Raw genomic sequence first — 25,613 nt, forward strand, 5'->3', positions numbered from 1 at the left:
CGTGTTTATTCATATTGCTTTATTGGGGGGGAGGTGGATGTGGATGCATACACTTTATTCGGGGTGAACCCTGGGATTGTATACCTTTGCGGGGAAGGGCATGCAGATGGGAAGATCATTGGCTGAGGGCTAAGGCTATCTAGATACTGCATTAGCATGGAGAAGAACTCCAGGTGCTCTGCTAGGTGACTGAGTACCCTTGGTCCTCTCCATTGGTGGTCTCAGAGTAGGCATTGGGAGCTGGGAGGGGGCAGCTCTATTTCTACTATCTCAGATCTCTGAGATTCCCAAGGTGTAAGCACACCCCACTTCTTTAGTTATTATGCCCATCTGGTAGTATGGTTCCCACATGACCTACATTATACATGGCCAGCTGGGCTCTTCAAAGATAGATTCCACCCCCTCTGTTCTTCCTCAACTCCCTTTAACTCCTTTATTCTGTCTTTACCTGTCTTTACTCTGTCTTTAATTTTATTCTTTAACTGTCTTACTTTATTCTGCATCCAGATGACAGAAATCACTGTTGATTGACCAAGGCTCAATTACAACTCTGAAATGTTCTTTTTCCAATCTTGCCTACATGGACCACTCAGTATCCAGCAGTATTTACATCACTTGCATCTTCTTGGCACTCAGCTTCCTCAACTTGCAGATCCCCAGGCACTGTGTCCTCCCAACTGTTTTCTCTGGTTTCCTAAGCACCATGAAGTCTTCTATTTCTGTGGATCATTTCTTAAATTAATATTCTCCATTTATTGTGGCATAAAAGGTTTCCTGTGATATGGCCCAGGGAATATCATGAGGATTCTTTTTTTTTTTTCTTTAAACTATTTCTTCTATCCCTCAGAGACACTGTGTTTATAACTCATAACGTCTGAGAATAGACATCCTACCACTGGGCCAATCCTTGCACCTTCTCCTCGCTTTTCTCCATTTCCCAAGCTCTGTAGTGCTCTGTGGTTGTTGGTTGAAACTTCCTCCCGTGCCTCATTCCTTCCCCAGCAGTCCAGATAATGCTCCCTGAAACCTTGTTTTCTACCAATACCTTTTTTTCACCATGGCAGGTGACTGATGCTCAGTCTTTAAGGAAGCAGCTCTCTGAAATGATCCGTGTTTATTCATACTGCTTTATTGGGGGGTGGATGTGGATGCATACACTTTATTCGGGGTGAACCAGGGAGTGTATACCTTTGCGGGGAAGGGCATGCAGATGGGAAGATCATTGGCCAAGGGCTAAGGCTATCTAGATACTGCATTAGCTTGGAGAAGAACTCAAGTGCTCTGCTAGGTGACTGAGTACCCCTAGTCCTCTCTATTGGTGGTCTTTCATGTGTGCATGGTCTTTCATGTGGGCATGGTCTTTTCTCTGGGGTTCGGTAGGTGCTACTCCATTATACTCACACTCAATGTTTCCAGCGAGAACCATCGTAAAAAGATCTGTCCTTCCTTCCCCTAAACTTGTTAGATCTCTTCTTTCAGCTTGGTAGTTCAGGAAATTCACTAACACATGTCTGGGTTCATATCCCCTCTTTATCTATGTTGAAATCAGTTGAGTATCTGGAGGCAAGTTTCTTTCTATCTGGGGAAGATTTCTTCCTAGTTATTACCCACCCACTTCCTCCATTCTCCCTTGGGGGCTAGATACCCGTGTGAAAAATCTCAAGAGTGTCATTTAGCTTCTTTGTAGTTCTCTCATTTCGGATTCAAGGCCGTTGGAGTCCACTTGCCCTAAGCTACCCTAGACTAGGTAGTTTGTAAATAGTAGAAATCTATTGCTCTCATTTCTGCAGAGTCAAAGTCCAAAGCTAAGAGTTAACATTCTGCAAGGGTGCGTCCTCATCACACCTGGCTCCTTCAGTTGGTCCTTAAGTGATAGAAGGGGCTTGTGCAAGCTGTTATATAGCACATCCAGCCCATTCACCAGGCCTCAGCTTTCATGATCACCAGACAAAGCTTGACCTCTCCATATGCATACACCATTATTGTTGGGGAGGGGATTTTAACATACGAATGGCAGAGAGCATAAACATCCAGGGAATAATCATGAAGATTAAATGAGAAAAATGCCTTGCTTGCTCGCCTGCTGGAACCACAGCATGCACTGTAAGTGTTGATATTTGTTTACACAGTTTATCATCTTTTGGTGATAATTCTATTTCTATTATTTATAATGAAGCTTAATTGAATTTATCTTAATAATTAACATTTTTGACATTGACCACCCTCTCAAAATTAGCTGATAACTTGCTTTTCTATGTAGGCTCATATCTATCTATCTATCTATCTATCTATCTATCTATCTATCTATCTATCTATCTTCATGCATACATGTATATTTTATATATGCTATTCTGTTACCCTGTCCTCAATCTATGTTATTTTACTCACACTATCTCTTCTAGAAGCCACATTTGATATTCCTCTTTATGACTGCTGGCTCTTCTTTCCTGGGCTCTTCTTTTTTGTCTCCTTGTTTTTCAGGTCTAGCTGTGACAGTTTTCCCACGAGTCAGAAGGGCAGGTTCTGCCTGTGTGGCTTGGTTCTATATCAACTTTTAAGAGTCTCAACTCCCCAGTGAGGCTCCAAGGGAAACAAAGGCCAGCTGGCATTTTTTGAGCTCAGGAGGTCAGAGGACTCAGTCCATTGTCTGATCCCTCTTGGGAAGTCCAGGAGGCAGCTAGCTATAGTTACCCTTTTCTGGAACTCACAGAGTTCTGCCAAGAGCATTTAGGCTGTCCTTAGGGTACCATTTCTGATCTTTGACATAAGCCTTCCTGACCCTGTTTCTCAGGGTCCTGTTTGCTCAGAGAGCAGAAACCTGGTGATGGCTCTCTCTGTTGTCATCTTTCATCTTCTAGGACCCTCTTTCCTCCTCTACCAGTCGCTGCTCAGCCAACAGTAATAGGACTGGACTGGCAAAGGGAAGCCAGCAAGCATATGTTCAGGGTACCTCTCCCCATAATCTTCCCCTTATCTCTCTTCTCCTTTGATCCATTCTCTGTACTCACCACTGGCACATGGATCATTGTATCTTGTAAGCCTCTTCGAGGATGAATTAAAGCAACTAGCTGGCTTCTCCTTGTAGCTCAGTCGATGACCACACTCCAGCCATGTCCCCCCTACATATTTAGCCCCACATTTTGCTTCTTATTTGAGTTCTGCATGAGCTCAGAGCACAGACGGTATAAAAATCAAATCTACTCTCGGCTTTTCTGACTTCCAATCTTGAAGATCTGTCACCAGTTGCTGACAATACTGTTGCTTCTTTGGAGACGCATTTGAAGCTGAACAGCTTGCTTCCTGCTATATTATATTAAATACAGCCTTTAAAAACAAAACCACAAGCTCCTTTCTGTCAAAACAATGTCAGTTTCACAACAATTTTTTCCCCCCAGAGTTGGTGTTTGCTGGGAAAGGGAACATTTCAATATTATGAAGCACGAAAGCATATGCAACTAGCTTTCCCTACAGTTTCTCCTCACAGCATAGATTGCATCATAGGAATTTGGCTACTTGCTCTTTTTGATCCTTTATGATAGCCTCTGATAGGAAATATATATATTTCTTATCATCTATCTATCTATCTATCTATCTATCTATCTATCTTGTTGACTTCTGTTTCTCATATACATACATATAATACATACGTGTAAACAGAAGTAAACAAGATCATCACCCACTGACCTAGACAACCATGCTGTCTAGCTAGGCTTTTGAGGCCTTTTCAAGATCTGAACAGGCCAGATCCCTATATCCCTATTCTGCTCCCACTATGCCCTACAATTTCTTTGCTTGTGACCAGTCGTGTCATTTTAACTACCTGTCTTGCTGTTTCTATTCCTGGTCAATCAACTGTTCCATGACCTTACTCTTAGGGTACTGTCTTGTAGTTTAGCATGTGGGCCTGGAGGCCAGGCTGCTTTAGGTTCAAATCATGGTCATGTGACCTTGGGCAAGTTACTGACAGCTTTGAGCTACTACCTTGTCTTCTATCAAATGTTGCCCACTTGGTGTTGTGGGTCACAGGGGAAAATCATGTGGACTTCATCAGATGGTACTTGGCATGTAAGGAAACATTTAACAAGCCTTAGCTCTTATTTTTTTCTCATTTAAATCTAGTACTCAAGCCTGTAGAAAATATTTTTTTTGATGTCCGTATTTGATGTCATATAGAACAATGTTTCATAGTCAAGCAGTGGTGGCTCATACCTTTAAACCCAGCACTTGGGAGGCAAAAAAAGGCTGATCTCTGAGTTCAAGGTCAGCCTGGTCGACAGAGTAAGTTCAAGGGCAGCCTACACAGAGAAACCCTGTCTTGAAAAATCAAAAGAAAAAAGTTTCTTCCATCCAATAATCCTTCCACACAGTCATTAAATATGAAAACTGCTAAGGAGAATGGCATGTAGCCCTTGTCTATAAAGAGCTTTATGATGATTACAGAATATTACATAATGAGCAACCAGTGCATTTCATAAAAAGAAAAGCATTGCCTATTAATAGATGCACATCTATTAATAGTGAACATTATACAACTTCCAGATGTTTCTCTGCTAACCTCATCATCTTAAAAACTGAGGACTGGGGAGACTTAGAGACGATTATTGATTTTAAAAATAATGTAGCAGACTGGAGATTTATCAAACATGAAGTTACTGTGGTAGATCATTGAAACATTGGCTACTGGGACTCTGTAAAACATTCATGTCTACTAAGAACTGTGAAGAGAAGTCCATTGACTTAGTGGCTTGCTCTGATCACTGAAGACTTCATTGTTTTGCCTCCACCCAACCGCTTTGCTTTAGGACACACCATGGCCAAGCAGGTATGTTCCAGCAGCAAGAAGAAGGACATCGGTAAGTGGCTGCCCGTTCTTCACATGTTTGACATGGCTTTGAAGGTCTGTAGAGCAACCACAGCAGAGGAATATGAAGTGGAGGCTGAAATTCTATTTCAGAAAGGTGAGTTGTACCTGACATCAGAACTGGGACAAAGCCTTTAGAATCAACTCCTTGGCTGTGAAAACCTTAGACTTTACAAAGAGCTCTGAAGTTACAAGACAGGTGAACGCTCTGTAAAATCTCAGGTTCTAATCCAGGGCCTCTCATTAGGTTTTAGCTAAAAAGAAGTTACTGCTAATTGATATCCTCATATAAAGCTTAGAGTTTGGTTTAAAAGAGCAGCAGCATCCGCCACTTCCCCACATAGTATGTGGCTGGAGAGATGACTCAGCACTTTTAAGAATGGCCTGCTCTTAGAGAGGGCCTGAGTCTAGTTCCCTGCATCTGCGTGAGAAGGAATTACCACTCTTGCTCCATGGTTTACAACAAGCTTTTCTGACCTCAGTGGATGCCTTCAGTGATGCCCACATGTACGCCCTCCCACATACATAAATGGGCACATCATTTAAAAATTAAAATGTAGGGCTAGAGAGATGACTTAGCAGTCAAGATCATTGACTTCTCCGGAGGACCCAGGTTTGATTCCCAGCATGAACATGGCTGTAACTTAAATTCCAGGGGAATCTAATGACTTCTTTTGGCCTCCTCAGGTACCAGGCATACACATGATATACAGACAGACATGTACACAATACCATCCATACATAGAAAAGAAAACATTAAAAAATTAAAAATAAATCTTTTAAATTGTATACTTGTTAAATAATAATAAAAGTAATTGTAATTATTAATTACAACAAAGAATGATTTATTATGAAATGATAATAATACATTTAGTGTTTTCCATTAGTTTTCTACCTAGTTAAACAGTTCGGTTACTTTCTGTAAGTAAGAGATAACATTAAATTAAAAATTAAAAAACTGGAGAATAGATGCCTTTAGAACTTACAGACAGTGCATGCATACAATTTTACCATGGCTGTTGTAGCTGTAAGGAAACCACAGGGTAATGATTGCCTGTTACTTACTGAACTAGGCATGCGATGTGAGAGTTAACATCTTCGTTGCCAGCAGCTCTTAAGTGAGAATATCCAAATGGGAATCCTGTGTCCATTCCTCCCTTCTCCTTCCTGCTGCACAAAAACTGTGGCTCTTACTCATGGTGACAGAGATTTCCCTTTCCAGGCACTTCTGATATAGGGGAGCTGTCTCAGTTCCTGTACTGGAAGGATGGCACCCTACCACGATAGCTGGGAGACACGTGAGGGGCGGGCACTGATATGATCTCTAAGTATTTGCAAGCCTTTGCTGACATTTTAAAGAACTTGTTTTCAATAGGTTTTTTGTATGTATGTTTGTATGTATGTATCTGTGTATGTATGTATGTATGTACGTACGTTGTTTTGAAACAGGGGTTCTCTGTGTAGCCCTGGCCGTCCTGAAACTTGCTTTGTAGGCTAGGCTGACCTTGGACTCAGAGATCTACCTGCCTCTGCCTTTGCCTCCCGAGTGCTGGAAACAAAGGCACATGCTACCACTGCTCAGCTTTCATTAAGTTTATTCTTAAAATTTAAAAATTAGGCTGCAAAGATGGCTCAGCCATTGAAGGCTATACTCACCCCCCCCTAATAAAACTTAACACCTTTGCTCTTAATTGATAAAAATTATGTATTTTAGGTATAGTATAATGCTTCCATATTTGTATATAGTACTAAGCGATAAATCTAGCTAATTAAACTTATCCAAAACATTTCATTTTGTTGCATGAATTTAAGAATCTAATTCCTTGGCAAGTGTATAATACACCCTAACTATAATCACGAGGCTATGCAGTAGACCACAGAACTCATCTATCCTGACTGAAGTGTTACCAGCACCTCCCTGTTTCCCATATACCAGCAACCAGCACTCTGCTTTCTACTACAAGAATGGAGCTTTCTGGGATTCACGCATTAACATAAGGAGCATCATTCAGTGTTCACCTTTCTGTGCCTGGTTGCTTTTGCTTAGCACAGTGTCCCAGATTCATGTGTGCAAATGGCAGCGTTTCCTTCTTTTGATGCTGGAATATATGCATATATATATATATATATATATATATATATATATATATATATATATATCACATTTAAAAAATCCATTTAGCCTTCAAGAGCGCTCAGGCTTACTCCATCTCTTTGCAGTTAGTTATGAATACTGCTACAATGAGCGTAAGGATACAGTGAGCCATTTTGGGGTATTTGTGAAATAGACAAGGGCAAGATGTTAGAGGTAAGGAATCATGAAGTTAGAAAAGTAGGCTGTAAGGCCAGTGATGCTGGGAATCCAACGGTGCCTTTATTGAAATCATTCCAGACTTTCAGGGGGAAAGAAGCTTTAACTCATCCTGAGAGTATCTTTCACCAGGGAGTGACCCAGACCTGCAGAGGACAACAGTTCAGCTTCCAGAGTTTGCAGAATGAAATATCTATCTGCTCTTCCATTAAAGATGATAAACAAAATATGAGAAATCATCTTTACACCTGTCTTTTTTTTTTCTACTTTCAGGCAGAATAGAGCGTCAAATACTGATGGAGGAGAAAATGCCAATCGCACACGTCGAGAGTTTTTTCGAAGCTATTCAAATAAGCCTGAAAAATGACCAGAACTCAGGGTAATGACATTTCATTCTTGTTAAAGTGTTCCTGTGCAGTCTGAGTTCTGAGTGTGGTGATGCCCAGAAGACTCAAGAAAGGACTGAATGGGAGACCTTGATTTGGCAGGGCTTGTACTCTTGGATTCATCCAGATAGCAGGTTCAGCGACTGGCTTCTCAAGTTTGTCGCTTTTGGCTCTGACTGGCATTCTAGGCTGCAAACTGGTTCTCACCTAGACTCAGGTCACCTGTCAATATCAAGGCTGTGGGGACTTCCTCTACACGACTGGCTTATAACAAGATCATTCCTTGGATATAAAGAGTTTTTAGAAGGGTTTATTTGCATATTCTCTGTAGCCATCCATAAGTCTACTTAAGTCTGTATAGAAATTACCTCAATATTGAGGGGAAGCCACCACTGTTAGATCAGCACTGACATAAGAGGCCTCAACTGACACTTTAACAGTTCGTATATAGACCTGACTATTATTACTGCCTTCTGAGGAGTTCTCTGTCTCTTTCCATTTTAATTAGTATAGAAGAGTAGACAGAGGCCTGGTTTTCAAAGATGGCTTCATTCACTGAGATGTCTTTAGTGACTCTTTGCTGGAATGTTCCAGAAAGATCTTGGCTAAGCTTTGTGTCAGTCATAGCCTGGGATGTTGCTAGCACAAGACCAGGAAGAATGCTGAGCCCTCTTCTAGCGCTTCTCCTTGCAGAGGAAGATCCCACTAACTGTGGCCTAAAGATGCATAGGTTAGGAAAGCACTTGTAGGCCTATACTTACCATTCACTCTCCCAGACACTGTTGGCAAAGCAGGGGAAGAAGTTGTACAAGGGAACAGTGGGGATGAAGCTAATGTCCTATTGTTTTTTTAGGTTGATAAGGGATTCTTACCTCGAAATCGCCCTGGTGTATTTCTATCTGAAGAAGCCAAAGAAGAAGGTTTCAGCCACAACACTCAAGGTAAAGCTGCATTTATAAGAATTAGAAGGTGCCTGCCTTTGGTTGTTTTCAGTAACTCTGAGAGAGTAAGGCATTTTCCTATGTGACTTGAAGACATTAACTCCACACTTCACAGTGCCTCCTTGCACTCTACAGTCTTATGCACACTTGCTGTCAAATGTCTCTTTGGAGACGCAAGGCAGAACTCTGGAAATTGATTCCATTTAGGTGTTTCTGTTTATTATAATGATGCACACAGAATGTTGGCTATGTAAATACTCAAAGTGTAAATACTCAAAATGTAAATACCAAGAGTGGTTAGGGATGCTCAGGAGAATACAGGAAATAGACAAATGGTATTCTGAAACCAATATGACCTAACAGGGTCAATTATTCCCTCACAGATGTATCAAGTATCTATGCTGATCAAACCTCTCTTCTAGAAGGTGCTAAGTCAGTGGCAAGACAAGTGTAGTCCCTCTTCCTACAGAGCTGATGGAGGGAGACAGATGTTACAGACATGGAAAGTCAGAAGGGAATGAGGGGGGAAGAGGGGAAGAAAAGGGGCCCTCTGTCGGGAATTTCTGGTGAGAAAATTATTTTGGTTGCCAGAATGGTAAATAAAGGTGGTTGTATGACATAATATATACTTATGTATATTTATAAATATTTATATTTATATATTTTTTTGAAGTAGGGTCTCGCTGTAGCCCTGAATGCCTTGAGACTCTCTCTATAGGCCAGGCTGGCCTTAAACTCACAAACTTCTATTTGCCTTGCCTCCCACATGCAAAGGCATGAGGCACTGCAACTGGCTCAAGTCTCTAATGTCTGAGGTGTCATGAACATGATTTAAAACGTCTGGGCAAATATATTTAGTCAATTGAATTACTTATATGATAGCTGCCTTAGGTGGGTACCACCATTTAAAAAATCAAAATGACTATAAACTTGGAAAGACTGCTCTGGTGGTATGAGAAAAATGTTTATTGCCAGTTAGAGAAAAACAAGTGTTTGGTTTTCATAGAGAGCAGCCCTGAAAAGTAGTCAAACGTATGAATAACATTGCTTTCTGGGCCTGTTAAAGAGATAGGCTTGCAATTATGAATTTCAAGTGGGATTTGAAGGGGAAAAGTAGTAAAATCCCATAAAAATCTGTATATCTTGACATAACATAAATATTTTAGCAAGTTATAAAATTACCAGAGGCAAAGAAAATAGCCCCAAAGCAAATAAAAATACTCACTCAGGCATATTCAGGCTGTTGAAATGCAATATTTGAAAATTTGTCTTAATAGAAACAACACACAAAAAACTTAAAAGGCAGCAGGACTGGGACTACTGAGGTGGGGTCAGTTGGTGACAGGCTCTTCCCACTAAGTCTCATTCCCAGGATGTGCATGGCAGGAAGAACCAACTAGAGCAAGTTGCCCTGTGACCACCACAAGTGCACTGTGGCATATAAGTGTCCTCAAATAAGTAAATAAATTGTAAAACAAAATAAACAGTAGAATTTTTTTGCTTTAAATACTGTACAAGAAGCACAGAGCCAGGCAGTGGTGGCGTACATCTTTAATCCCAGCACTTGGGAGGCAGAGGCAGGCGGATTTCTGAGTTTGAGGCCAGCCTGGTCTATAGAGTGAGTTCCAGGACAGCCAGGGCTACACAGAGAAACCCTGTCTCGAAAAAAAAAAAAAAAACCAACCAAACAAAAACAAAAACAAAAACAAAAAACAAAAACAAAACAAAAACAAAACCAACCAACCAAACAAACAAACAAGCAAAAGCACAGTCTTAGGCTTGCATCTCAGCCTGACATATCAGAGTGACCTCAGAAGATTCACTTTCCCACCTCTGACATGGAGGTGGCTATCTACGCCTTTTAGTGTGACCAGGAACATAACGTACTGAGCATAGATGTATTAAGTACTGTTAACGTTACCTAACTTCAACACGACATCTTTATTCTCCGTTAAGTATTTTATATGTAGTAGATTACCCAGTAATTATTAGTTAAATCTAAGTAACATTTTTTTGAGCATCTATCTATTTATTCATTAACTGAGCATTTTTTGAAGGGCTTGATGCAGTACCAGCTGTGTCCTTCATTTTCCCCAGGGAACCAGAGTCTAGTAAGGGAAAGACACAACTGAATGATACCTTGATAAGGATCGTGAACACAATATGCCAAGGTAGAGACAGGGGACAAACTGACTCTCTTTCCTGGGAATACAGTAGAAGGCTTCTCAGATGAGCCAGGTCAAAAGAGGAATGGAATTTCCCAAGCAGTTAAGCAGGAAAAAGAGTTCAAAGAGAAAGATCAGGTGTGCAGCGTTTTTTTTTTTTTTCTTCTTTTGTCATGTATACATAATCTAGACATCTTACTGGATGTCTGATCCACACATATTTCCTCCCAGCTGTGGCTTGTGGTGTTTAGAGACAAGGGAGTTCTTAATTTTTAAGAAGTTCAGGGATGAGCTTTTTGTTTTTTATGGATTGTGTTTTCAACAGCATACTGAAGATCCTTAGAATCCATTGATCTCCGAGTGTACCTTTGTGCGCGTCTCATTCTTTGTTACTGTAGCTTTGGGTAAGATTTCAGGTCTCAGAGCACATGCCCCCTAGCTTCACGGTTCATCTTCAAAATTCTCTCGGTACTTGGAGATCTTCACATCTTCACACACGTTCTCCAGTCTACTTCTCAATTTGTGCAAAGAAAAAATGAATTGGAGGTTTTCTGAGGAATTCTGTTGACACTATAGTACAATCTGATGGCAGGGTGTCTTAACAATATTAAGACTTCGGGGACAGAAATTATCTCTATAGAAATGTACTTGATTCACATGTATTACTAAATTTCATATCTCATACCTTCACTGAGCATGTTCCTTGATTTTAATAGAGCATGTGTATGTGTGTACACATGTGCACATGTATGTGTATCTTAAGATTTTCTGTACATAGGATCATACTTTTTATAAGTAAATATGCTTTTATGGCTTCACCATAAATCATTCCAGGTTTTCTCCTATTCTTTTCTGGTCCCCATGGGCTGTGAAAGGTTGGCACCTCCCCATCTAAAAAAGAAAGCCCATCATGTTCTTTCCCCAGCAAAAAAAATTTAAAATTCTCTTTTGTGCCTGAGTCCTGCCTTCTTAATGATGTTTTCCTCTTCATTAAAAGTGGCTGCATTTCCCAGTGTCTGTGTAACTAATTGTACCTTCCTCACTCTGGATTCTCTAAGTTGCAGCTGGCAGTCTTGCTTCCAGACTTGCAGTAGGTAAATTACTCAGGTTTAGTAAGGTAGTAGTTGTTATTACACTAGAGCCCACATGGTTTCCTGTAGGGTCTGATCTTGGGCAGAGCCATATAGCTCATGAACCAATGGCGAAGTCTGACCTGATATCCTTTATCTCCAAACTTCTATCTATGAAGATGGCCACATCAGTCCATTTTACCCAGTAACTCCATAATCCTAGCACCTAGGATCTCATTTCTTCCTATGTACCTTCTAGACAGAAGTAAATCATTGACCTGTCTCATGTTATTCTATGTTCAGTCCTTCTGTTTCCTCGAAAAACAAAGTCATCATCAAAACATGAATATCAAAAAATTAAAATGTAGGGGTCTAATTACTTAATTCTTCTTTGTTTTTCAAGAGAAGGTTTCACTGTATAGCCTTGGCTCTCCTGGAACTTGCTCTGTAGACCAGCAAAGCTCCACCTTCCTCTTCCTCCACTGGGATCAAAGGAATGTACTGCCATACCTAGTCTAATTACTTCAAAATGTAAAACCTGAGTTAAAATTTATTTACTTCAGTTATCATTAAAAGCATTGCTATGTTTGCTGTGTTCGTTTTTGTAGCACTAGACTTCTCATGTTTAAAAATTGAATGTATATAACTGTATATGTGAATGTGTATGATTTATATATGTAGATAAAGATAGAGATATGTATTCAAGGCCAAAACTGTGTCTATTTGTGTTTTACTTTCTATTATTCTATGGAGTTATGAAAATATCTTTAGCATCTTTCATAACAAGAATCTAATATCAAAATCCATGGAGTCACTAAGGAGGCTGAGGCCAGGGAATCTTGAGTTTGTGGCCAGAAGGGCTATGCAACTCATGTCAAACCAACAGAAAAAGAGAACAAATTTGGGTATTCTCATTCCTGGTCTCTCTGCAGCTCTATTAATTTAATGGAATTTGACATCACTTAAAAATATTTTTATTTTTATTAAATTAATACCTAAGTCATATAAACTCATTACAGAAAATTAAGGAAGATATAATCATTTTTAAGATGGTGTAATTTCAGCTTGTATGTACAGAAATATGTGTGCACTTTTAAAATGTAGGGTCATATGTGCATATAATTTTGTAGCATAGTTTTCTTTCTGATCATTTTAAATATCTTTTCATGGCAAGAATATGTTATACTTCTTCATGCATATTATTCCACCAGCATGTCATCTGGGGATATGAGATTTGTTAAGAAACACTGTGATAGTCTTAATCCTAAATGCTTTCTATTTACTATTTTAGCCTCTTCCCAGAAGGCACAGTTCTGTTAAAGACCCAGTAGCAACTCGAGCTGAGATGTACAGCTCACTGGCCTGGATTGCAATACGAGCTGCTGCACAGGTTGGAGTGTGTATGTTGACCCTTCCAGTTGTCTGTGACCTCCATTGTTGACCCTTCGTGTTGTCCTTTGTCCTCCATTGTTGACTGTCTCCATTGTCTTGTGTCCTCCGTGGTTGATTCTCCCTGCTGTCTTGTGTCCTCCATTGTTGATTGTCTTCTGTTGTCTTGTGTTCTCCATTATTGGCTGTCTCCGTTGTCTTGTGTCCTCCATTGTTGTCTGTCTCTGCTGTCTTGTGTCCTCCATTGTGATCCCCCTGTGGTCTTGTGTTCTCCACTGTTGATCCTCCCTGTTGTCTGGCCTGTGTTCCCCATCTATCAGCTGCCATAGAAGTACAATGAATCTGCTTGAAGAAAAGGAGAAGTTATACTTGGGGTGGAATTCTATCTGTTATGTCTGCTTGGAGACTTTAGAAATAGTTTCTATAACTGTGTAGCATTTATAATCACTGGTAACCAGACACAAGCCATTTTGTTTTCCCTTAGTGAAGTTTTGGATGTATATGTGTACCTGTTTGATATTTCGACAAATGCATGTAATAGCAATGTGATGTAACTTATTTAAAGTGACTTATACATTGATTAAATTGTCAAAGCTAACCAATTGACTTGCCTGTGATGCATATTCCACATATCAGGGATCATATATTATTTTTTTCATACTATGATTAATTTTTCTTCCCTTGTATCTTAGTTAAGAATTCTATTGTTGTCAAGAGATACTGTGACCACTGAAAGTCTTATAAAGAGAAACATTTAATTGGGGCTGGCTTACAGTTCAGAGGTTTGGTCCATTACTGTTATAGTGGGATGCATGGTGGTGTGCAGGCAGACATGTGGCCAGAGAAGGAGATGAGATTTCTACATCTAGACGATCAGGCAGCAGGAAAGGACTGAGCCACTAGGCCTGGCTTAAACTTCTGAGACCTCAAAGTCCACCCCTAGTGACACACATTCTTCAACAAAGCCACACCTTCTCTAGCAAGGCTGTACCTCTTAACAGGGCCACCCCCCATGCAATGTATGTATGTCAAATATTATTTTGTGAATTCATGCCTTCATGCTTACCATCTCTGCTTATATTGTGCTGCTGTAACGGAACAGCCTATTCTGGGTAATTCATGTCAGACGTGGATCTACTAACTCACTGTTGCTGAGACTCGTAGGTCTACGATCAAGGGCTAGCTCCTGGAGAGAGCCTTCTTGCTCTATAATTACGAGGCAGAAGGTGGTAAGGCAAGAACAAAAATAAAATGGGAAGACAACTTCTCCTGTTAGAAGGAGCTTATGTGATGACCCCTCCCTCAGTCTAGGCTTCAGGGCTGAGTTTTCTTGACCTAATCATTTCTCTAAATTATCTCCCCCCTCCAAATCCCCATCCTGGTGCCCCAGTGAGGACCAGATTCCCAGCACATGAACTAGGAGGGACACGGTCAAACAATAGCCTTTACTAACACCTAACATAAGAATCCTTATGTGTTCATTCTAGGTCAGTGAATCTGTACTGGGGATCAACCTCCTGATAGGAAAGAAGAGTGCCAGGACCGACAAAGTCAATAACATGTCATTGCCAAACATCCCAGAGTTCGCCGCTGTGGATCTTCTGTCTTCCTACACAGATTATTTACTCGGTATGTTTGAATGCCTACAGAACTTACCAGAACTTTCTCTGTGTACCACGTAACCCAAGTTTAGAAGACTTTACTGTTGTGATTTGTTGGCCTTTTGCTTAGAGGAGATAATGGTTTGGGGGGGGGATCTCCAGAGTCCTCCCTAGGGTCACTTGTCACAATTCGCTACCTGGGTGTGCTCAGTTCGCTACCTGAGTGTACACATGACTCAACTGACTGCTGCACACCAGAGCTCTGTGGGATGATAGGACCTCACACTGTTGATCTTGATATATTCACAGGTCAGATAGTGCCTCTGGGGAACGTTTTTTTAGATTGAGTTTCTTTGATCCTCCCCTCTGAAACATTCACTGACTCACCCTCTCCCCGGTCTCTTTTGTTTTATTAGCATTTTTACATTTGTGTGTACGTTCGAGTGTGTGTACTTAAGTTTGCTGTCCATTCATCAGTTTCCCGACAGCGGGGAGGGAGGACACACTGTCTTCATTCATCCACAATAGAGCACCCCATCACTTGGTGCATGCCAGCCATTCAGTCCAGTAAGTGAACTGATGAATGCTAGGTGGATAGGTTTAAGGTTAAGTACTGGTTTTGTTTGTTGGCTTGTTTATTTGTTTTTATGACTTTAACTTCCCGATCATTGACTCTCTTGTTAGTGAGCTATAATATGACTCTGGGATCAGCAGTAGTGTATTTAGCATTCATTCATGTGTTTGCACATCTGCTTGTCATAAATATTTACTGAATGCTTCTCATGCACTGAGCACTGAAAGGGTGCCTCAGAGCAAGGGGCTGCTGATCAGGAAGACTCATCGCTCTGGTTTTTTGGTTTGGTTTGGTTTGGTTTTGGTTTTTGGCTTTTGGTGTGAGCTGAACATTGAGCTAAAGGAGATGAGAATCCACACACACACACCCTTAATCCAGCTAGGTGACTGTGGTGCCCTCTTATAGCCCCGGGGATCAGCTTCCTCTGCTGAAGGGCCACCCCTCACTGATGGTCTCCTGGCTCACATCAGTCCCTCCAACTGCCTTCCAGATGAGTCAGTAGCCAGAACTATTCCCCGTGTAACAGAGCTTTGGTGGAGGTCAAATAATTAGAGAGCATTCTTATACCAAGGCTTTATTCTTAAACCTGTATCCCTTCATGCCTGATAAGCTTTGGCTACCTTTGGCTTCTGGGTCATGACCCACACCTCCATCTTGGCTCTCTCTTCTCCTTGGCGTCTTCCAGATGAATTCACTAGAGACAATGCCTCTGTCCTTGCCCAGGTTTCTGGAGTGTAAAAACCTGGAGCTGGTTGCATTTCTCATGCTTCCAGCATGGCTACCTCTCTTCTATCAGGTCCAAATTAGTTCTGCATAATGTGTCTACTTTATTTTAGTCCTTTGCTTGTCAAGGATAACAAGATTTGTCTGAGACAGACTGAGCATCCTGACTTACACCTAACAACATCTTCCCTCTTCCACTGTTGCTCTGCCTCGGGCCTCAGATGGGACTGACAAATGCTCTGTGACCACCAGCTATGGGCCCCCATGGCAGAGCTCATAGTTACCCACAGCATGCTCTGCTCACAGTAGATACTGGAGTAAGAGCCAGCGGTCAGATCATACAGGCTTGCTGAAGGCCTGTTTCATCAACTGATCCTATTGCTCATAGCAGTGTTCAGTGTGAGGGAGGCAGGGACATGTGCTCTGCCTGTACAAGGGGAGAGAGACCTGTGGATGGTTGTTAGATGGCAATTCACACTACCAATCAGTGTCTAGAGCAGTGGTTCTTAACCCATGGGGTCTTGACCACTCAGGGGAGGGGAGGAGTACATATTGGATATCCTGTATATCAGATATTTACATTATGATTCATGAAATAATAATGGAATAACTTTATGGCTGGGGGATCACCATGACATAGGAAACTGTACTCAAGGGTCACAGCATTAGGAAGGTTGAGGACCACTGGTTTACCTAAGTACTGTGAGCATCTATATGGGAAGACGGGAAAAGCTGTTGCCACGATCAACTAATGACATCAGCCATAGGCACACTATGGAGGACGGTAGTCTCTAAACTGATTGATGTCAGTCCCTCCAGGTGAGGCATTTTTGTCTTAGCTTAATGCTAGAATTTGGCTTTCTCTTCTATGTGGACAGCTTTCTTAGCTCCAGCGTCTTCAGTTCCTGCACCAGACCATTAACATTTCTGTATTATTTTAACTATAAAATTGCTCGGTTGTAAAGTCGGATCTGTTTTTCATTTTACCTTGCATAAAGAATATTAATCTTGCCCTCCAGTCTTTTCCTGGCAGGCTAATAATTAATGCATGCTGATGACTGCTTGCTTCAGTATTTGGGTTAGAAGGAAGTTCTGAATTCCTACCTGATTTCCACAAATACACAGATGGCCATGAAGTTCATATTAAAATGACTTGCTAAAGGGGAAAAATTGCTCAACAACAACAAATAAAACTTGTTTGATTTCCTACTCATTAGCATAAATTAACATCCAGAAAAAAACCGCACTAATCTAGCTTTAAACAATTTTAGTATTCATCCACACATGAGTTGATGAGCAATATTCATCATTTTGTGTACACAGCGCAGTACCAGATATTTCTCTGCTTCTTTCCCTTCCTTCCCACTCTTTGATGTTCTATTGATGAAATCCAGAGTCTTAAGCTTGCTAAGTATGTATTTCAACAATGAGCTATACCCCAAGTCCAGTGCCAGATGCCTGTGTCCATCAGAGAGGAGTCATAGAATGAACACAGCAGGGAGGTGGGTCTTCTCTTCCATGAGCTTCTGGCCACAGCAGTTAGAAAAGGCATACACATTGAAAAAAATACAAATCCATATTTTAGAAAGCCATATCACTGGAATCAGGATGAATGAACCAGAAGCTAAATGGATCTCTTCTTGTGGAAAGTTGGGGACAATCAGGATGGCATGAGAGTCGCTGGAAGCATTATTTTCTCCTGGGAATAGTGAGTTATAGGACAGGTGCAAATAAGTACAGGATGGAAGCAGAATCCAATGTTCTTGACAAAGCAATTCAAGACCTGAATTGTAATGACAGAAACAGCCACCTGCGGAAGATGGACTGCAGAGTTCCTTGCCAGAACCTGAGGGAAATTATAGGTATTCATAAGACACTAAAAAATTCCGGCAGATTGCTTGGTTCCATTTGTCAAATATTCTGCACATTGTCTTGCAGACCCCAAAATGATGTCCCTGGCAAGGTGGGACTATGTTTAGATTCAGTGTCAAGACGTGAATTAGCTGCCAACATTGCAGCTGTGTTCAAATAGACACAGTCTTCTAGCCTTGATATTTCTTGTGGCCTTAGTGTTAATTCAGCGGGGATAAAGATAGTATTAAATCCTATAAGACACTTTAAATTAAAAGTTCCTCTTTGGATTAGTGGTTCCAGCCTCTCACAGCTAAATACACATAAGGTACAGGAAGCTGCAAACGCAGGCCATGTTGATGAACTTCCCATCAAAACCACAGAGACCTATGGAGCAGAGCTGAGAAGACCATGGATGCTATAGGATGTGCTTTGCCTCCTGAGACACAGCTCATCTTCCAGCCTGATGGAGGATGTGCCTGTCAGAGACTGGAAGAAATTTGTCAAGTGTCCTTAGTAGGGCCCCCACAACCAAGGGCTGACAACAGCAGGAAGCCAGAAGGCTGGACTACCAACTGATAACAACAGGTTATTTAACCTCTAGGGAAAACTCAGGGAGTGCATCAATACTGCACATCTTTACCAACGAGGCAAGACACTGAAGAAGTAAAACTTAGCCATCTGTCTATATTTGTCCAGTCCCTCACCAATCCAGCTCTGTAGGCAGTATTGTTAAGTATCATGTTAGACATGAGAAGACACTCCATAGGATATAAGGCAGAACTGGCACATAGTTTTAGAATCTGTCTGTTTGGAGGGACTTAAGGGGTTTGAAAGCTCCTCTGGCCATTTCTAAAGTCAAGCACAGAGCAATTCTGCAAAGTGAACAGAGTTTGTCTTAGTCCATGGCTGAGCTCAACAGCAGAACACAGACTTGTTTTCAAAAATGGAGGTTTGGTTTTGTTTTGTTTTTTGTTTTTTAATACTCGAGGCTCTCACTGGAGCAGGGTTTGCTGCCAGCTCCTGGATGTGGGTGGAAGAGCCTCAGAGGGGAAGGAAAACAGCCAACATCGGGGAGTTGGAGTTCATGGTAGGCTAGACCTGGAGTTGGGGCCTAGACCCACCTGAAAGGAACCGGAAATTACTCTGGTTATAAGTTGGAGCTCACACCAAGTAACTGGCTCGGGGAACTCAGGGGGAACTGTTTGAGAAGCTGAGGAAGACTGAGAGCTCTGGCTGGGGCCCATGGCAACAGTTGCTAAGGAATGTTCTGACCACCAGAGGGGTCTTCCCCTCTCCTCCCTAGTCCTCCTGAAGGCAGTTTTAGAACAGACTCCATCTCAACCATTTCTAACATGTGAATCATAAGGAGGGGGAAAATGTCACCTTTTAGTTAGAAAAAAGATTTTGTACAACAAATAAAATTTATCTGGTCTTAACTTCTCTTTGTGACATTGAGGACCACAGCTTTAGTCATATATGTAGAGAACCTTTTCATTTAACTAAATGTTTTGATAATAATTTTTTTCTCAATAGAGAAACACTCGAGGACATGGGTGGAAGCTTGCTGACCATGCATCAGCCTCTGTTCCTTCCCTAACTCAGGCTTTGCAGAACAAGATTTTATTATGAGTGCTGGAAGTAAGATATGCTAAGTTAACATCCATCCCCTGGTTCATGTCCGGGGGACCACTAACCTCAGGAGCCCCAAGGGAGTGTCTCTGCTAGAGGCCATTCCTTGGCATTTGTGTCCTTCCATCTTTCAAGCCAACATCTCTAAACCACCCTCACGTCATTCCTCATTCTTCTGCCTTGTGTTTCCATTTGCCAGGAGCCTATGGTGACATTGGACCATCTACATAACCCAGGGTAGTCTTCCTGTCTCTAGAGCAGTTGGAGAGAGCCTTGGTTTGATCTGACAAACATAGTTCTCCTTTGCCACATACCTTCATGTATTGGCAGGTTCTGAGCATTGAGATGAGAGGGTGTCATGGGTCATCTTCTGTCCCATGCTTCCTGTGTTGCCACCAAAGGTACTACACACCTATTAACCATTGGTTTTAGTGCGGCAGTCAGGACTCCTGGCTCATTCAAACAGGTGAAACTTTGTTGGGGTTTATAATGACGCTGATGGGAGCAGGAAGCTGAAGAAACAAATGAGAAGCTAAATATCTAGAAGTGAATAGACCACCAAGAGAGCCACTTTATTTTATAGAGAAAGCTGTAGAATTGGGAGTTTGTCTGCAACATTGGCTATCTCTGCTGTGGCTTACATGTGGGACACACACCAGCTCTGTTGGAGTTCATACCTGCCAGAGAGGCCTTTAATCTTTTCTCTGCCATCACTTTCTACAGCTCTGAAATTCTGAAAACATATTTATCATCATAATTTCCTCAGCATAAGAAGTCATATTCAGAGACTAGCTAAGCACACTTGGAGATGAGACATTGTCATATAAGCCAGTCTGGCATAGGCACAAATTCATTGATGTTGTTTTTCTCTAAGAGTACGTATAATGTTTGTAAAAATAATTTATCACTACCCATGCATGAAATTCTCCAAACCCCCTTTTAATTTAAATTTAAAAAGAAAGAAAGAAAGAAGCAGAATGCTTATGCGAGAGGCAACATCTGCTGTTTACTGTTCTGGTAAGATATTGCTGCATAACACACCACCTCAAACCTCAGAGACCTAAAAAAAATGTAATAATAAAGTATTTTATAAGATAAAGGAAAAAATTTATCCGTTATTTAACCGTTTTTCCCCAAATAGGACTTCTGTCACATGAAAAAAAATAATTTCTATAAAGCAGAAAAATATTACTACTTTCTTGGATGATAGATGATGTCTAGATTTGTAAAAGGGCCCGCCCTCCCAACTTCAGATTCTGCCAGTGGCTTGTGAATTCTAGTTGGCTCAAGCAAAGTGAGTCATGTGACCTCATGTAGCTTTACCAGAAATGGACCCTGCCTCTGAACTTCTCATTCTCCTCCTCTTACTTCCCCTATTCTGGCTTCAGTTGTAACACTGTAGTCATAACATTTAATAGGTGTTAGAGTGAGCCTCCGACTCTTACTCTGTTTTAAAAATTGTCTTTTATGGCATAAAATACCTCCAGAAACATGTTGTATAAATTTTTAAAAATCTTATATTTTTGTTGGAGTTGGATTACATTTAGATATTAACTTCAAAATAATGCAGGTGTATCCTAATTATTTTACAAGGAACATTATAGATCCTTTCTACTTCTTGACCCCAATCCTTTCTGATGTGAACATTTTAACACTGTGTTCAAATATTTTACTGACTGTTGTAATTTCTCTCATTCATTCCCTCCCTCCTTCCTTCTGGCAGGGTTCCATGTAGCTGAGGTTTAACATTCACTATGTAGCCAACAGTGATCTTGAACTTCTGACCTCCCCCCACACACACCCCCAAGAGCAAGGATTAGAGTTGTGAGCCACTGTGCCTAGGTTTTCTGTAGTTTGGGGGACAGAAACCAGGGCCACTCACATTCCAGCTAAACAACCCAGCAACTGAGCCACACCTTCAACCCCCTTTTATTTCTATAGGTTAGTGTCACTGTCTTTATTATTCCATGGTTTCTGTCACACGATCATCTACAGAAGAAAGGTCAGAGTCAGTCACTGTGTCTTCTGTACATAGCTGAGTGGTAAGCATCTCTGGCTTTTGTTTCTGGTTGCAGCTACTGTGGCAGATGTATGTTGTGGCCCACTGAAAACACTTTAGTTTTCATGCGTCCCTTTTGTTTCTTTAACCACTTGAGCATATGAATCCTAGTCTTTACTCTTCAGTTACACAAAAGCATGGAGCAGCTTTGGTCCCAGCAGCAATAGCACCCTCCCGATGAGGTAAATATCTCCTACAGCCAAGGTGCTCCTGTTGTTCCTCTAACAATTTTAGGCTTTGTCTTCATATTGTAGATGCTGTGCTGCTAGTCATGAACTTAACCATTGTTCTCTTATAACAGGGATGTTTCTATTTGCTTTAAACGTGCAGAAGTCATGTGGTACAGGAGCATCACTTTATCCTGATGCTATTTGCAAATACATTATCCCCAGTCATACTGCTAAGGTCCTTCTTCTGTACTACTTTAGCATTTTATACTTACATTGGATTTTACTTTGTCTAGAAGCTAAGATCATAAATACTGCTTTCTTTTGTTTTGCATTTTCCTATTATGCATCTGATTATCTCTTATTTTTAAACTCATTTTAGTTTGTTTTTTATTGATGTGATAACCACCATGACCAAACGCTGTATTTGGCTTACATATACTGATCACACTCTATCACTGAGAGAAGGCAATACAGGAGCTCGAGGCTGGGCTCGAGGTGGGAGCTGAGGCCAACTTTGAATGGATGTGCTTCCTGACTTACTCCCTAGGGCTTCTCCACCCACCTTTTTATATTACCCTAGATCACCTGCCCAGGGGTGGTACCACTCCCAGTTGGCTGGGCCCTCCCACATCAATTATTAATAAAGACAATGCCTTACAGACTGATGGAGGCACCTTAGTCTCAATGGAGGTTCCCTCCTTCCAGATGACCTGAGCTTTTATCAACTGGACAATCAGCTAAACAGCATGTAACCTTTCTAAATGATTTTAATTTGAATGTGCCTATGAGGTGGGGCATGAATTTGAGACTTCCTTTTTACATAATCTGTGTTTTAGTATACGAATTATGTTGGATTTCATAAAAGCATTTAACAGTATAATATATATTCAGTGTGTGCCCTCCCGGACACTGCCTGGAGGCCCAGAGGCTGGCTAGTCCAAAGACCTAGGCTAGAATCAAAAAACAGCTGCAAAACAAAACAAAAACAACAAAACAAAAACCAAAAATAACAAAACAAGTAAGCAAGCAAGCAAACAAACAAAAATAACGCCCCCAAAACAAAAAACAAAAACAAGTCAGTGAACTGATTCCTAATGATATGTCGCTGTAATAGATTGATACCTAGCCCAGTTGTCATCAGAGAGGCTTTACCTAGCACCTGATGGGAACAGATGCAGAGACCACAGCCAAACCTTAGGTGGAACTCGGGGAATCCTGTAGAAGAGGGGAGGGAGGATTGTAGGAGCCAGAAGAATCAAGGACACCACAAAAGCCCCCACAGAATTGACTAACCTGGGCTCTTACATGGGCTCACAGGAACTGACCTGGCAACCAGGGAGCCCAAATGAGTCTGACCCAGACCCTCTGCACTTATGCTACAGTTGTACAGCTGGGCCTTCCTATGGGACTCCTAACTGTGGGAACAGGGGCTGTCTCTGACTCTGTTGCCTGCTTTTGGAACCCTTTTCCTCTTACTGGGTTGCCTTGTCCAGCCTTAATAGGAGAGAAGGGGGTACCTAGTCTTACTGCAACTTGATATACCAGGGCTGGTTGATATCCATGGCAGACTGGCAGCCCTTCTCTGAAGAAAAACAGAAGAGGAGTGGATGGGAGAGGAGAGTGAGGAGGAAGAATAGGAGGAGAGAAGGTGAGGGGAACCATGGTTGGGATGTAAAAATAAATAAATAAAAATAAATAATCTAAGGCAAAAGTGAGACCTTACTATTAGTCAAATTAAAATTTTAGGAAAAGCAACTATAAAAATACTTCTCATAAGTGATAAATACTAATAGGAAAGTTACCATTGACAGTGAAAAATTAAATTCTTACAGGTTTATTTTTATTCCAGTCCAGGAAAATAAATTTGAAAAGCTCTATAAAATTTATAACTGTCTAGAAAGATATAATTTCCTCAAACTTATCTTTATAGAGGTTAAAAAAATTAGATCTATTGCTATGGAAGTAATAAAGCTATGTTAGAAATTAAAACTGGAAGTTAAAGTTTATTCATTTAAAAAGATTATTAATAAACCTACCATAAGTTAGAAGAGATAACATATTGCAAATATATTTAATATCTGGTTTTCTAAAAATGAGTTGAACTCCCTAACCTTCTTCTAAAGCAAATCTGCAGAAATGTAATGTTTTCATTGAAGTAAGCAAAGAAAATCCAGCCTTACACAGATATGTAGTTAGAAAATGTTGCATATTTAAAGGGCCTCTTCAAACAATATTCTTCCTAGCATCCTAAGCATTGCTAGTGAAGTGAGGTTTTGGTGGGTGGGGAATTAACTCTGGGGTGTTCTCTGACACCCACATCATTAAAGTTTTCTTTCTCTGTTATAATGCATTAAGGTATGTCAGCCCACCTTGCCATCTACCTGAACCTCTGCCTCAGGCAGGATTTCTAACACTAGACAGTATCTCAGAGATATCTCTCCTTGGCCTTCCATGGGCTCAATTGTCCTTGCGTTCTCTGTTGAAGAAATTGAGAGAAGACATAGCACATAGTGAGGAAGGTGGGTAGAGTTTACAAGATAAACGACCCTCCAAGAGATGAGTGGACAGCAGGTAGTGCAGGGACAATGGATCAGGCGACAGTTGTAGGTAGGATTTATCTATTTCTTAAGCTTCTAGCACAGATAGCATTCATAAGGAGATGTTCTGTTCAGGTGGTTGACAGGTCCATTTGGGTGGACTTCAGTCTTCACCACATGGTGGGAGGTGACTTCTTGGAGGGTTCTCTTACTAACGTTTAACTAGGGAGTGATGGATATAGTTATCAAGTCCCAGGAATTTGATGCCTGTAGAAGATAGAAGCATAGGCAAGGAGCCTTTCACAGAGGAGTTAACTGTTGGCCCTGAGGGTCCTCCCTGTAGGTTTCAATTAGTACCTGCTCTCCCACTAGGAAAAGAGACTTCTATTCTTTTTCTGGTGACTTTGACTGTCTTTGGAACCATGTCTTGAATAATTCATTAATTCTTATCTTAAAGACTGGTGTTTTGCCTGCATGTCTGTTTGTCTGTGGTTATCGGGTTCCCTGGAACTAGAGTTAAAGGCAGTTGTGAGCCCCCGTGTGGGTGCTGGGAATCCAACCGAGGCCCTCTGGAAGAGAAGCCAGTGCTCTTAACCACTTAGCCATCTCTGCAGCCCCTGGAATCATGCCTGTGGAATGATTGTACTGTTGGAATCTATTGAATCGAGAAAGCAAATTGGCTTAAAGCCTGGGCTCTGTTGCCTGGGAACAGATCTGAATTTAGAAAACGGTACCATAAAGGATGCTACTACCATGCTTGAGCCAGGGCCAGTGAGGACCTCTGTATACCCTCAAGAGAGCTTCTGGGAACTGTCTCCTAGGGAAGGTGAGTCTCCTGACCAAGCATTTTAACAGGCAAATTTAGGGTCTAATTGGCATGTTCCATCCTTTAGAGGCTTGGGGTCTCCATGAGGGTTGAAGAGGATATCTAATTCCTAGAGACCCAGTTAACAAATACTTGATCTGGGTTAAAAAGACGTGCCATTACTATGGTATTTAATAGGGGATTGGCATTAGTTTGAGCCCCAGTCTTTGTTAATAGGCTTCTGCCCAATAAAGGGTGAGGAGAGTTAGACACCACTAGGAAAGGGTTAGTAAAGTATAAGGTATACTCCCCAGACAGTAGGAAGCCATAGTGAAACACTAGTCTAATTGATGCCCATACCCTGACAAGAGCGATTTACTTGGCTCTGTTACTTGATTGGTAGGCCAGTTAATCACCTGAACAGGAAAACTGCCCCCAGGAAATCCATCCAGTTTAGGGATGTTAAGAAATACTCTAAAGCATACCTGAGAATGAAAGCCAACACAGCAGTGGCCCCTCTGACTACCACCCTCTCTCC

At 41.2% G+C, this 25,613-nt stretch overlaps 1 protein-coding gene across 1 annotated transcript in view; it reads left to right on the forward strand.

Annotated features, from left to right (window-relative positions):
* Positions 1 to 25,613, forward strand: part of Cfap54 (cilia and flagella associated protein 54) — a 287,635-nt gene that overhangs the window by 194,872 nt on the left and 67,150 nt on the right. The window contains exons 57-61 of the mRNA XM_021205638.1: positions 4,803 to 4,958; positions 7,446 to 7,551; positions 8,412 to 8,499; positions 13,026 to 13,124; positions 14,611 to 14,752. Of these exons, the coding sequence (XP_021061297.1) occupies positions 4,803 to 4,958; positions 7,446 to 7,551; positions 8,412 to 8,499; positions 13,026 to 13,124; positions 14,611 to 14,752 (591 nt within the window). The remainder of the gene's footprint in view (positions 1 to 4,802; positions 4,959 to 7,445; positions 7,552 to 8,411; positions 8,500 to 13,025; positions 13,125 to 14,610; positions 14,753 to 25,613) is intronic.

Source organism: Mus pahari, chromosome 9 (assembly GCF_900095145.1).
Source record: "Mus pahari chromosome 9, PAHARI_EIJ_v1.1, whole genome shotgun sequence".
NCBI classification, from domain to species: domain Eukaryota; kingdom Metazoa; phylum Chordata; class Mammalia; order Rodentia; family Muridae; genus Mus; species Mus pahari.